The sequence below is a fragment of the Orcinus orca genome, chromosome 20, assembly GCF_937001465.1.
Source record: "Orcinus orca chromosome 20, mOrcOrc1.1, whole genome shotgun sequence".
NCBI lineage: Eukaryota > Metazoa > Chordata > Mammalia > Artiodactyla > Delphinidae > Orcinus > Orcinus orca.
The window spans coordinates 26,910,409-26,925,543 of record NC_064578.1 but is presented as its reverse complement, the minus strand read 5'-3'; the positions used below and the strand labels follow the sequence as shown (position 1 = coordinate 26,925,543).

Here is a 15,135-nt window from a genome sequence, read left to right as displayed (position 1 = left end):
ACAAAAGGGCAAGTGAGGCTCCAACAAAACACCTTCCTAAGGTGTTTAAGAGCAATCTGGAATATATGCCATTTTGTCTAAAGCTCCACTTGGGACCCACCCTTCAGTAAGATGATTGCACTGGTGATACACTATTCAGTTTCTTTCCATTTAGTTTCTCTTCGAAGTTGTTCCAAATCAATTTCTATAGATGTCTTGTTCTTCAAGTGCTTATTGTAAGCTATTTCACAGCATGAATGTATGGGATGTTCTTTGGAAAGAGTTCTATTTTCATACCATAAAGAAAGAGAAATGTCACCATTAAAAAAGACACAAACTAAGAACAAATTTACAAACCAAGAATATAACATTTTATTCATTTCTGGATTATGAGTATTACACAGCATATACATATATTTAGATAATATATAAAACGAAGAACAAACCATAGGAAGAAATATTGGTCTGAAATTGCCTTTACGGGACATCTTTAATTCTGTAAGTTCATGGTAAATGTATCTCCCCACACACCGAGGCAGGCAGCAAGATAAACTCTGGCATTCATGTATCAAAGGACAGCTTATCCCCCACTGTACTTACAATGCACGGCACGGTCACTGGTAGCCACAACCAGGGACGCCAAGGAGCAGGTAAAAGAACTGCAGCACAGTGAACTAATATAAATATTTGTTTTTTGCATTGTCCTCCAGATAGTTTCCTTTTTAAACTAAGAGTCACATCCAGGGTCTATCCCTTGAGTGGCATTCCAGTTATTGCTGAAGGGGAAAGAAAAAAAATAGAACAAAGGCATCAGTTTAAGTTATTAGAAAACAGACGGTCAGTGCCACTGACCCCCCACCTCTAGTGACACTCAAGGGGATGCTGGACTGTGGGGAGATGCATATGTGTCACCAGTGGGCAGGCATGTAAGCACCCATCATCGTGTCAGAGGGGACAGATCGGCTGATAGTAATTTGGGGCTGATGAAGAGGTTCAGATGGAGATATTCTGCAAGGAAGGCCTGGGAGCAGGAAGCAGCAGGATGCCCCCCAGGAGAGACGGTATCACTTCATGGAGGTGAGACAGCAGTAACAGAACATTTCATGGGATCATTCCTGATTCAGTGCTGGTGGTGGAAGACCTAAGATCTTATGATGTAAAAGTCCTCCATACTCCATGTCAACACAGAGAGGCTCTGCAGCTGAACTTGTAGAACAGAGCACTTTCCAGGGACACAGCTTCTACAACTCACTGTCTGGCCTTCCTCTGAGGAAAGCTGGCTTACCTTTGCCTTATTCTGAACTGGGAGATACAGTTTGAACTCTGCTGGCAGTTCGTCTTCTGAGTAGAGTCTGTCTGAGAAGTAAACCCGTCGGATGCGACAGTTTGCATGGATCTGTGGATGCAAGACTTAAAATAAGTCTCAAAATATGATTGTCTTTCCTCTTTTCCTGATGTTCCTTGAGCCCCCCGCATGGTGCCGTCAAAGCTTCACCTCTGTGGCATCTCCTCAGCATGGCTTAGGGGTAGATTTTGACAAGAGGGAGATTTTACTTGCTGTATTCTCCCACTGAATCTGAGCAGATTCCTGAGAAGGTCCTGGGCCTCTCTGAGGTGAAAGCCCTCTGGACAGTGACTTGGGAACTTTAGCCAGAAACCCACACTGTTCTGTCACCTGGGTCACAAGCCAGTAACAAACAAAGCCTAGACCCCTCTCCCATTTGGGGCTCCATCTGGAAAAGGAGCCAGTACCTGCACCCTGAGGGTCTCAATGTAATTTGTGCCATATGCCCGCCGAGTGAAGTCTGACAGGTTGAACTGAATCTGGTTCCAGCCGTCATCCAGCCGCATGGGCATGGTACAGATGAAGGGTTTGACCCTGGTGGTGCTCTGGTAGTTACTTGCCCGAAACCGCCGACGCACATTCTTGTCATCTAGTACCTATGAAATATAGAGAAGAATCACATTAACACCATCTTGGAAGAAGCAAACAACCTTGATAAGACGAGGACTTGAAAATCCCACAGCCTGGTTTCCCAAGGCTGAGACCCAAGGGAGAATAAACAAACCAGATATAGGTCACACTGGATGCAGACGGCCCGGAAGTAGCTAGTTTATCTTGTCTGTTGCCAAGACAACACCAGCTGCTTATGACATATGACACATGCATCAGGCCCCCAGACCATAGCATGATTCCATAAACATTCTTCCCTTTGAAAAATTAAAAAAGCTAGACTTGAGACCAACAATAGCCCTGTATTAAATAGTAACTTCCCAAATGGACACTACTCTAACCCTCAAGCTTTGAACTCTTGTAGCTATTGATTAGATTTTCTAGATGCTTACTGCTTCTTTTAAAACTTGGCATTAAACTTTGATTGATAATACCAAAATAATAATGCCATAATAATAATGCCATAATAATAATGGTTGTGGGCTTCCCTGGTGGCGCAGCGGTAGAGAGTCCGCCTGCCGATGCAGGGGACACGGGTTTGTGCCCCGGTCCGGGAAGATCCCACATGCCGCGGAGCGGCTGGGCCTGTGAGCCATGGCCGCTTAGCCTGCGCGTCCGGAGCCTGTGCTCCGCAATGGGAGAGGCCACAACAGTGAGGCCCGCGTACCGCAAAAAAAAAGGTTGCATCAAGTGTACAGCAGAGGCAGAAAAGAATACATACAAAAGGATAAAGATACTTTCCTGCGGCCACTTTTCTCCTATAAATTGACAGGACATCTCTTTGGTATAGCCAAGAGTGTAGAGATTCATGTGCACATACTTACCTGTACTTCAAAGGTAAAATATTTCTTCAGGTTTTTGATAATCATGACAAGGAAGGGAAGTTTAATTCCCAATGTTTTCTTTGGGTCTGCAGGACATGTGATATATGTGGTGCTGTAGAAAGAGGAAACACCAATAAACACACTACTTGCCTTTTCCTTTGTGGTATGCACAGCAATAACACTCAGTCCAAGAGGATAAATTGGAAGGCAGATCTAAAAGATCCAGATACGTCATCCAATGATCCCTCAACCCTTAAGTTAAGCTAATGTGTTAAAAAAAAGTGCTGGACTCTGAAACAAAAGTTTAACATAGCACTAGACATCAACAATAAAATATCTGAGAAACAAAGCCAGACCAGTGGATCTGCAAGTTCTTCCAGTGAAAAAAGATTTAATTCTGGTCTAAGAAACTATCAAATGATAGAAAACCAAAACTAAGACCATTGTAACACTGAAAACTACCCTGGCCATCCACTGGATGATTACTGTAAACCCATACCTCCACATAAACACATCTGGGTTAAATATTAATAACTAAGACTTATACAGCACTGACTAAGTGCTAAGCAGGTTTTAAGTGTTTTATACACATTCACTTACTTAATCTTCACAATAATTCTACAAGGAAGATGTACTGTCATTATCCCTATTTCACAGGTGAGGAAACTAAAGCCTGGGGGATTAAATAACTTGCCCAAGGTGAGCTCTAAGTAGCAGAGCTGGATTCACACCAGGCAGTCTGACTCTGCAGTCCATGCTATTAACCTCTATGAATGTACTACCTCCTGGCATTCCATGTCTCTGGGAGAACAGAGTGGCAACCTACCTGACATTTGTTCCTTCAATCTCTAGCACCAGGGACTGGATGTCATTATCGGTGATTCTTTTGATGTGGCCATTCCGTACCTACAAGGGATGAAATTAAACTGGTTAGTACTGAAATCGACAAATAACTCTGTTAAGATTTTGAAGGCTGAATGGGACTATTTAAAGCAGCGGTCTCCAACCTCTTCGGCACCAGGGACCGGTTGTGTGGAAGACAATTTTTCCACAGACCGGGGTTGGGGGTGGGGTGGGATATGGTGGTTCAGGCGATAATGCCAGCGATGCAGAGCCGCAGATGAAGCTACCCCGGCTCGCCCGCCGCTTACCTCCTGCTGTGCGGCCCGGTTCCAAACAGGCAGCGGACCAGTACCGGTCCGCGGCCCAGGGGTTGGACACCCCTGATTTAAAGAAAACCACAGTAGCCCAAAGGGCACAACACAGAAGTTTGTGACACGATATGTGAAAGTAAGCCATGCTATTACCTCTGTACAGGGCCCAATCAACCACCACAGGAGTTGCAGGCAATTTGGCAATCTATAAATCAGGACAAATTTCTTCCCAAAGAAATCAACTCAATTTAGATCCAGCTAACGTTTACCAAGCATCTACTATACACTAGGAACATTCCTAACAACAACGAGCTCAGTCCTAACAACAACAACAAAAATCACAAGGTCGTTGGTGTTGCTTCCACTTTACAGACGTGGACACTGACACTCAGGGAGTGCAGACGACAGACCCTAAGTAAGAGGGGCAGGATTAACGCCAGGCTTTCCACTGCCCTACACTGCCTCACATAGTTCTCTGGCCAGAAAGGTCAAGTGCTGAGTGTCACTGAGAGGGAGGGTAGCAACCAAAAACCGAACGTATTACTACCCCAGGTTTACTCCTACTTATGCTTCCTTATCTTCTTTTCCCTAAGTTTCTACTTTTTCAAGTATGAATTCGAGTCCCATCTGTGCCGCACACAGAAGCCTTCTTTAGCATTTTCAGCCTACACTGACCTCTCTTCTCTCTGATTCATTTTTCTTGCTCATGTAGCCTAGACTACATAATTTAGCACTTCATCCTACATTGTTTTGCATTGTTTGCTGCATATGTAGGGGGAATATGATGGAGAGGAATCAATATTCGATACGGATTCCTCCTCTCAAAACATATTTAGGAAAGCACAATTACCTTCAAGCATTACATCCAAGCACCTTATATGGACAGAGCAGAGACATGCAAAGGCACTTCTGAGACAGGGCTGGACTGTTAGGGCTGAATGTATTAACACATGAAAAAGATCAACCAGGTTTAGAACCTGATGCATCAGAATGACAAGCATGTGGTCTTTTACTAGGTATAGTGAAAACGGCTGCCTGTGCTGTCATATTCAACAACTCATCATGTGGCTTTCCATGAGACTTGCATATGGGGAGAGAATACAGCGTTGAGTCTGATAGTTGTATTGTTCAACACAATTATTAATAACATGGCATTCTGTCTTTAGACATCAGTCTCTGCGTGCTCTGTTCCTGCTAATTTGATCCACTTGTGGTGTGCTTGGTATTCCCCAGGTAACATCTGATATCACTGCCCATCTTTTTCTGCCAGATGCAACTGAGTCTTGTCTCCTCAAAAAAGTATAAGCTGAAGGGTAAGGACCAAGTATTAAACATCATTTATATGTTCTATAGTGCTTAGTACTCTGCTAGGCATAAACTAAGCATTCAAATATTTGCTGACTTCTGGAATCTGTCATCCTAAGAGTCGGCACATATGAAGAGATTCAAGGAGGATTTTTCAAAAATTCCTGGATAACATATCCACCATGGGCTATTACGGGAAGCCAGAGATCCTAAGGTATATCACAACGCTAGTGAGGTTACCAGCATAAAGAATGCCTTCCCACAAATCATCCTTTGGTACCCATTGTCAGAGACAGAATGCTGAGTGGATGGGCCCCAGATCTCTGCCAGTGTAGCATTTCTGGATTCTCAAGTCACAAACATCACATTGAAGTGCTTCTCAAACAAAGCTGGCGACATCCAATGCCCTCCTGCTTTGAATTCTGGGCCTCTTTCCAAGGGAGATTAAAAGCACAAAGACTTGGATCACAAAGACTTGTAGCACATGCCAACACTGCCCACCTCATTCCCCATATAAATGCTCCCAAAGTGGCAATATTCCTCCTCTATTTGCTAGCCCACAGCTGCTGTGGAAAATCAGGCAGACTTCTTGGTAAAGGAGGAATTCATCAAGAAATTTTTCCATATAATATGTTGCAGGCACACTGATAAGAGCTGACAGTATCCCAACAAGATGCAAATACTAATTATATAACATACCACTAATTATTCTCTATAACTTCATTCTTTCTTAAAAAGGTACCGAATGCAACAAACCAAACAGATGGTTAAATTGAAAGGATTAAGTAATTAGGGTCCAAAGACTACTATTGTTAAAAGGCAACACGTTGCAATTTAGCCAACATTGTAAGTGGGACCTCAGACCTGGAAGGTCTCTCTGACTACAGTCACGGGAAGCCTCCCTCAGCTCCAGAAAACCCAGCCAGGTTTCACAGGGAGGAAATGTTAGGACGTTTGCCTTCTGCCCATCTCAAAGTTTATAGCACTCCAGTAAATGTGACTACTCAGGTCTTTACAGAAGAAAACAATGCTTTACACTGCACAAAGAAGCCAACAGACTAAAAGCCAAAACAGACTCTGTGTATTCTTACACTTCTGTCCCAGGAGCAAACTAACTTTCAGTTGGACTGTCAGTAACTTCTTAAGAGAAATTCCTTTCACAACACATAAACTACCACACGCACAAACTTAATTCTTACAAAATTAATTAACATAGCCCGTAAAACACGAGAACCCAGAGGGGGAAAAGGCAGCTTTTTCGAAGGAATGCCCAACAGTCTCTCTAGAGTTTTAACCTGCTTAGTGGCGAGAACAGTCTAAATAGAGCTTTGCCCAAGGAGAAAGTTCAGTCCTCAAAGAAGAAAAGTATTCTCATATCACAAGCTGCCAGAGCTTTAAAATCAAATTAAGGTGATTTCTTAGTGAATTATGATTTTTCTTCTTTATTAAGTTCAAAGGGCTGTAAATACAAATTCAATGGAAGAAGAGTGGAGTGGGGCCAGGGGTGCAATTAACCAGAGATATGGGTGGGAAACATCCCCAAACTTCTCTCTAGGCTCTAAAGCTACGATCAAAGGAGAAAGAGAGGTGGACAATTTGGGGCAAGGCCTCCCAACCACTCTGGCAATCTGGCTGTCACTGCCTTAAGTTGTAAAGGTCTTCCAGGAAGCAAGCCCCTCCCCAGTCCAGCTTCTGACAAACATGTATAACAAGACACATGGACTCAGAAAGTATCAACTTCCTTTCCTTAGCTTCTTCCAGTTCAGAGGCCACTAGGCAGGTCTGGCTTTGAAATGAAGAAAAAATGAACTGGTCAGCATTTATTGCACATGGTGGAAGTAGGTTTTATTTTACTTCCCTCTCTAAATTAGAAAGTGCCTATTGTTTTTGACTTGCTAATTTTTTTATTTCATGACACATTCCTGTAGTGTGGCCTATGAGTGTTTTATTCCTCCAAAATAATGATAATAAATAAAGCCAATCTTACATTTTTTAATTTCATGATCTCCTCCCCTCCCCCACCCCCGGGCCCCAACCATGAGGTGGAGGTACTTTAGAAGCTTCAGAACCCAGGCTACTGGCAATTAACAATCAGAATGGTTCTCAGCCTCTGCAGGCACCAAGAAGGGAACCTTCAAGCCCTTTTTTGCAATCACTCTCCCAGGCTTTCCATGGTTGCTGGGACAACTAATAAAGAACACTGATTTTTTTTCCCCCGATGTAAGCCCCAGGGAGGAGAGTCAAAGCTGAGCGGGGAAAATACTACTGGGATAGGGAGGAAGCTGGCCAATGCTCTATATTTCGTCAAGTGCTTTAAAAATAACACGAGTTGTATCCGTTCCCCACTCCCACCTTTCTTTTTTGTGGCTCCACCCACTTATCCTGGCAGACAGCTGAGCCCTCAGCCATCTGGCATCCTAGTCTTAATGACACATGTTCCAATTTACATTAAGCCTTTAGAGCTGTCCATTTCAGCAGGAAAGTTTCTGCCCTGAGCTAGGGGCTGGGCTCTAAGTCAGAAAACAGGCAGAGGGAGACCTCTGTGGGGAGAGCTGGGCATAGCTCTGTCTCAAGCCCTGGGCCTTGTAGGCTCCAGTGGATTAAAGGCTTCTCTTCCTTTGCGGCACGTAACAGGGACTATCCAAACAGCAGACAGGCAACTTTGGACATTTACAAACAACCCTTTAGTTAAAGTAAGGACAATTATATGTATTGCTAACCAGTCTCTTCCTAAGAATGCCTTGAAAGGGCAAGTGTAACTAAAACCCAGGCCTTTGCCCAATTATAGTAAAAGCTATTTTTTGGAAAAATGAATAACATCCTCAGATTGACCCAGGGATAATCTGAAAAAAATAGTTTTAGTACTTTCATGTCCAAATGCTCTCAATTCTACTACTAGAAATTTAACATGTACCAACAAGGTTTGCTAATTAAAAGTTAGGGTGTGGGAACTTTTTTTCTGGAGAGAGACTTTGTTCATTTTTAAAATTAGGAACTGGGAATGGGAATCTAATATTTTCCAGCAACAGCCACAAAAACTCTGGTTCTAATATTTCGTTTGGGAATGGGGAGGATCAGCAGCAGAGAAAGACAAGGTGAGCAGAAAGAAAGAGAAGCTTGTATGAGTTAACAATCTCATGTAGTAGATTTTTAGGGTATTACCAGTAAAGTCTGAAAGTTACATGTTTTACACAGGCATAAGTGGGAAAAGAACCTCCTGGTATTTTCCTTACAAACCGGAAGTAATGTTTACATTAAACATAAAAAGTCCTTTAATAATGTAGTATTTGCTGATCCCAGAAGTTAAGGGAGCATTAAGAAATCCCTAATTTCTGCTAAACTCTTGGTTTGAAAAATTACAAAGGTCTCTATCAGGAAGCTTACCGTCCAGCCAGGAATACAGATCTTGAGAAGCTAATTTCAAGTATGATGAGAAGGAAGTAGAGGTTCTATAAGTGGATATAAATTAACTTAACCTGAGGAGGTACCTTTGAGCTGAGACCTAATGAAGAGGGGTAGGAGTGGGTCCCAGGAGAGTGGCCGGCAAGTACAAAAGCCTAAAGCAGGAGAGAACAGACTTCTTTCAGTTCAGTAGGAGGTCAATACTAGAAGGGGGATCCTGTGGGACGTCAGCCTGGAGAACTAGTTAAGCAGGTACCAGACCACAGTCTGTGTGGCCTTAGAGCCATGTTAAAGTTTTGGATTGGGAAAGCCATGGTACACTGACTAAATTATTCTCATTTCAGAAGTCTGGAGTTACTGTACTTCCTATTCCTAGGCATCTGAATATTGGGCTCAGTTATAAATTTTTCACTTACTCTTGAGCAAATGCCTCAGTTCCCTGCCCTATTTAATACTGTGTGCCATAACTGTTGCTAAGCATTTATATACATCTTCATTTAATCTCCATAACCATGAGAAGGAGGTGGATTACAAGATGAGAGAACTGAATAGTTGAGTACTTGCTCAAGGTTACACAGCACAGGACATATGACAGAGCCAGGACGCAAATCCAAGGTGTCTGACCACACTCTGGCACTGGAGTTTCAAGGTAAGATACTATTCTTCCCCCTAAGGAACCTGTAGTCTAGTGGGAGATATACAATAAATAGGCAACTGCCATTCAGCGTGATATAGAGCGCCACAGGAGCACACAGGAGACATAAACATTATTTCATTGGGAACTTAAGTTAAGCTGAGATTTGAAGGATGAGATGGGGGGAGGGGCTGAGAACTTCAGAGTGTCAGATAAATGCAGGTATTGCAAATGTAGCCACACCCCCAAAATGAATTTGCAAATTAACTGTTATTATGAATATGGCATTCACTCCTCATATTCATAAGGAGACACAGAGCCTAAATGAAGCCAAACCTAAGTTTTCAAAGACTGCTCTTCACCGTAAACAAATAACAGAAATTCTCTCTCCATAAACTCAGGAAGGAGAATAGTAAAGTTTTGTGAAATCAAAGTATGTAACAACTAAAAACAGGCACTTATAGCCAATATGTACCTACTAGCAGAGGGCAGGGTCATTTCTAGATAAATGTGGACAGTCCTTCCCTCCCTCCATCAAACTTTGCCCTTATTACAACTTTGCCTTATTCGGAATCATGGGAGTGGGGAAAATGTCTTCTCTTCCCTAACTTTGTATCTCCCCAAATCTATACAATGCCTGTCACTTTGCTGTTGCTCAATAAATCTTTGATAAGAATATCAGTTCCCAGTGTTTCCCCTTCTGGACTGGATTCCCAACACTTTCTGAGGACTTTATAATACAGCTGAGTAAAGGAACACATACACCAAAGCCTATGGATCTGGCCCCAAACTTTCCTTTCTTCCTCCCTTTCCTTCTCTTGCCTCACGGGGGAAAAGTTCACAGATAAACACTTTTCAATCTAGTCTAAATAAGAAGAGTAGAAACATATAATTTATTTTTACTATTATGAGAATTTTGCTTAAAATGAGTGTTCCTCTAAAGATTTTCTTTGCCAAAATGTCTGCTTAATTTACTCCACGTAACCCTGCCAGTCGATCTTCTAACAATGTTTTCACACAGGTTTATGTCATTAGGGTACCATCCGACCTCTAGTGGCGTTGTTAAGGGACACAGTGCACCATGGTTACTCTGCTTTTATATTCCGTGTGCAAACATGTTGACTACTCAAAAAGCTGCATTTGAAAAATAAAACACACTACAAAAGATCAAGCCCAGAAGGGTTAAAATGGGGCAACTCTGATAAAAGTTTCACCTGATAGAAATGCTGAGGCCTCTCTACCACTGGAATTCTTTGTGTTGGTAAGTTCTCTGACCTGCTCTGAAAACCTCTCCTCCTAGATCAAGCCCCATTCTCTATATCAATTGCCTCATATTGACACTTTGGTTACAATCCCAAATTCAACTGGCATACAATCCACTCTCTCCTTGCCTTTGGACAGTCCAAAATTAAGTCAAGCCACAGCTGAGAAGCCATCATCTTTACAAAGTTCCCAGGTACACTCATTCCGGGTTCTCTTTGTAGAGGTACAATTTCAGAGTTTAAAGTGTTTTTTATTCCAATGTGAACAAAACCATGGAACTGAAAAACTCAGTAAAATGTAGGAAAACAGTTAAGGAACTGCTCTCTTGGGTAATAAGTAACTCTTGGCATTAGCTCTAGTTTGTGGACAGAATCACTGTGAAAGAGGAGAGCTGGTCAGATTTCTCACACATGCATAAGGCCAAACTCATTACATTCAGATCTTTCAACTATCTTATAAAAATGACATTGTGAACACACCATCCCCAAAGCTGCTCTCAGAAAGCAGAATTCCCTAGTGGCAACAGGCAGAAGGCTGTCCATGTTCTCTCCTAATCTCTATGTGGCCCCAAACCTTTATCTGTGGATAAGGGAAGACAGGGAATTGTTCTGAGATGACATCCAAAATTCTTGGCCTCATTACCAATGAACTGCTTATTTAGATTATCCTACATTCTTCTCTATAAAAACAGCATTCAACACACCACCTCTCTCCATTGTCCCCGAAGGAGTGCAGTACTAAGGTTATACCCTAAATCACCTGTCTTCCAATGTACAGTGCTTTATATTAACTTATATTCAAAAAAGGTACGGATGACTGGGAATTTGCATGAGAAAGGAAATATCAAAGTAATTAAATGCAGACCAACTCATAGATTGCTAGGCACACATGCCCCCAATCAACATCTCCAAAAAGTGGACAGGGTCACCATCTCCCAGAGTCAGTGAAAGTTATCATCTAGTGGATGCCTGTATAAAGACGATGAGGCTTGTACCTGGCGTTCAGCTTGTTAACCCAGACAACACTTTATCACCATTTTGCAATCTCTCTGATGGAGATCAGCCACTGAAGGCAGAGTACAGACCCCAAGTCACAGTGAGTGTGGAGCAGGTGCCAAAGGCCACCGAATTCCGGCTTGGCTGGGATCAGTGGGAGGAAGGGAGCAAATGAATGAAACCCAAACATAACTGAGTTCTGGCTGTGCCTCTATAAGGGGGCCTGGAACAAAGGCTCTGTGTCTAGTGCCCAGCACAGTGCCTGGCACAACACAGGATATCAGTAAATATTTGTGAAATCAGTGAACAGCGGTTCCTTTCATCTGCGCGTTCCATTCCACAGCGGTTCCTTTCATCTGCGCGTTCCCGAAGCAACCTCACGTGAGTTTACGCTTTTCATGCCGTGAGACGTGCACTATCGACCCCACCATATAGATGCGGAAACCGAGGCTGAGGAACCGACGGGCCCAGTCAAGTCTGCCGCGAGGGGCAACTGTCCTAACCACACTACTGCCGCAGGACACTTAAACCCCAGGCACGCCCACCCCACAATGCAGCCCCCGCGGCTTACACGACGCCCCCACCTCGCGCCTCAGTCACGCCAGGCTGGGGACAGGAGAGAGCAGAGACCGCCCGGCCTCCCCCAGGCGCCAGTTCGACACAACTACCCGCTACCCCGGGCCCATCCCCGGGCCCCCGCCCCGCCGCCGCCGCCCCCAGCCCCTGACCTTTTTGTCCCAGATTTGCAGGGGCTTGCTGCCAATGCTGTAGAGGATAGAAAGGAAGCCGCTCTGGAACGTGTTCTTGAACATCTCGCCCGCGGCCTTCTCCTCAGCCGCGCCGAAGACGACCTAAATATTGGCACCAAGTGGCGAAGGGAAAACAGGGAGTTAGCCCTAGTCCGAAGAAAGGACGCTGCGCTCCTGACCTCCCGATCGGTAGCCACAGACACCTGGACTTGGACACGCGACGCTGCGTCCGTGAACTTCAGCTCCCATAAAAACTAAGCCACCTCAACACGGAAACCACAGCAACTGCCGCCCGCACCGTTCTCCCCTCCTTAAATGGAGGCGGTGGCCGCCCGCGCCTGCGATGGATCCCTCCGCCCCCTGAGAGCGCTGAGCCCAATCCCGCCACAGGGCTCACAGACTTCCTGTTCCTTCCGCTTAAGCCCCGCCCTAGTTCCGCCTCCTCGTGAAAAGAACTCCTTTGCCCAGGGACTATTTTTCCATCGTGGTCCCATAGCTGCTTTTAGAAAGCGGAAGGAGACAGGATTATAGAATATGTCGTTAGAAGCTACGTAGTGTCATGGAAACCTGGAGGGGGTGGGGTCAAAGCGCGTGAAGGCCAGGCCCCGCCCCCTAAGGGGCTAGGAGGAGTTACAAAGGCAAAAGAAAAGTGAGGAAAGGCACGGAAGGTGAGCTTACCTGGTGTGCTGAGAATGACAAATAAATACTTGTTGGCCGAGTACTGGATAAGGTTAAAGCAGCTAACTAGTATTGCGCACTAACTGTGCTAAATGCCTTATAGGCATCTGCTTTAATTATTGACAAGATCGTTATGTTATGAATACTCACATAACTTGTGGGATGAAGTCAAAGCAATACTTGGAGGAAAATTTATCGCCTTAAATGCATGATTAGAAAACAAGGCCTGAACATTAGGATAAAAGCAGAAATTAATGCAATTAAAATAAAGTTGAGGGCTTCCCTGGTGGCGCAGTGGTTGAGAGTCCGCCTGCTGATGCAGGGCACACAGGTTCATGCCCCGGTCCGGGAAGATCCCACATGCCGCGGAGCGGCTGGGCCTGTGAGCCATGGACGCCGAGCCTGCGCGTCCGGAGCCTGTGCTCCGCAACGGGAGAGGCCACAACAGTGAGAGGCCAGCGTACCGCAAAAAGAAAAAAGTTGAGTTGGTTGAGTTGGATCAACAGCTGTTTTTTTTTTAAAATCAATTAATTCTTAGAATTTTTAAAAATAAATTTATTTTTATTTTTGGCTGAGTTGGGTCTTCATTGCTTCTCACGGGCTTTCTCTAGTTGCGGCAAGCACGGGCTAATCTTCTTCGTCCCGGTGCCCGGACTTCTGCTTGTGGTGGCTTCTCCTGTTGTGGAGCACAGGCTGTAGGCGCACAGGCTCACTAGCTGTGGCACGTGGGCTCAGTAGTTGTGGCTCATAGGCTCTAGAGCGCAGGCTCAGTAGTTGTGGCACACAGTCTTAGTTGCTCCGTGGCAATGTGGGATCTTCCCAGACCAGGGCTCGAACCCATGTCTCCTGCGTTGGCAGGCAGATTCCTAACCACTGCGCCACCAGGGAAGCCCTAGAACATTTTTAAAAAGACATAAAATAAGCTATGGTATTTCAAGTGTGGAAGAAATCCCAAATGTTGGAAACCAGTCACTCACTGAGCACTTACCTGGATATTACTCTGTGTTCAGGCCTGTGTTGGGTATTGTGGCTGACAGAAAAGGAGTTTGCAGCTAACTTCACTGTAACAACTAATGTCATCATTGTAATAACTAATAATTCCTAACATCAACTGAGCATTTATTTTGTGTCAGGAATATAATAGAGTGCTTTAGCCTTTATTAAATCATTTAATCCTCATGGCAATGCCGTGAACAGTCCAACCAGAATTTCCAGACAGAAGGAAAAATATGGATCTTATTACAGCAGAAAGTCAAAAATGTTTATACAAAGCTGTTATTTTTGGATGATTTCTGAGGACTCTGTATAATTCAGGTCAGTGAACAATTTATCCCTTAAGGTTATTAAATTTTTCAAAATATCCTAGGGAGAAACACAATTACTGTACATTAGATTTTCATGTGCACCTGAGTCTATTGCAGGATTTTTTAATTCTGCTCTCTTGAACGCAGACAACACCAAATGCTGGTTAGAATGTGGAACAACAGGAACAGGAATTCATTGCTGGCGGGAATGCAAATTGTACAGTCACTTTGGAAGACAGCTTGGAGATTTATTACAAAACCAAATATACTCTTATAGTATTCAGCAACGCCACTCCTTGGTATTTACCCAAAGGAGTTGAAAACTTATGTCCATATCAACACCAGTACACAGATGTTTATAGCGGATTTAGTCAAAGTTGCCAAAACTTGTAAGTGACCAAGACATCCTTCAGTAGGTGAACAGCTAAATAAACTGGTACACCCAGACAGTGGAATATTATTCAGCACTAAAAAAGAAAATGAGCTATCGAGCCATGAAAAGACATGGAGGAAACTTAAATGCATGTTACTAAGTGAGAGAAGCCAATACAAAAAGGCTACATACTGTATGATTTCTACTATATGACATTCTAGAAAAGGCATGGAGTCAATAAAAAGATCAGTGCTTTCCAGGGGTAGAGGGGTGGGGAACGATGAATAGAGCACAGAGGATTTTTAGGGCAGTGAAAACATTCTGTATGATACTATAATGATGGATACATGTCACTATACATTTGTCCAAATCCATGGAATGTAAAACACAAACAGTGAACTCTAATATAAACTATGGACTTTGGGTGATTATTATGTGTCAGTGTAGGCTCATTAATTATAACAAATGTACCACTCTAGTGGGGGATGTTGATAATGGGGGCCATGCATGTGTGGGGGCAG

At 43.8% G+C, this 15,135-nt stretch overlaps 1 protein-coding gene across 1 annotated transcript; it reads right to left on the bottom strand.

Moving 5' to 3' along the window:
- Positions 1-327: 327 nt before the first annotated feature.
- CFAP20 (cilia and flagella associated protein 20) lies at positions 328-12,586 on the bottom strand. Its single transcript, XM_004264943.3, has 6 exons — positions 12,239-12,586; positions 3,584-3,663; positions 2,758-2,869; positions 1,732-1,920; positions 1,265-1,375; positions 328-755 (listed from the first exon to the last, which is right to left on the bottom strand). The coding sequence occupies exons 1-6, from the start codon at positions 12,320-12,322 to the stop codon at positions 750-752; spliced, it is 582 nt and encodes a 193-aa protein (XP_004264991.1). The 5' UTR covers positions 12,323-12,586; the 3' UTR covers positions 328-749.
- Between the last annotated feature and the right edge of the window lie 2,549 nt (positions 12,587-15,135).

Coding starts and splice junctions, on each gene's coding strand:
- CFAP20 (XM_004264943.3), bottom strand. CDS start 12,322: ATGTTCAAGAACACGTTCCAGAGCGGCTTCCTTTCTATCCTCTACAGC. Junction 2,870..3,583: donor ATTGAAGGAACAAATGTCAG/GTAGGTTGCCAC, acceptor CTCTTTCTACAG/CACCACATATATCACATGTC. Junction 1,376..1,731: donor TTGAGACCCTCAGGGTGCAG/GTACTGGCTCCT, acceptor TTGCATCCACAG/ATCCATGCAAACTGTCGCAT.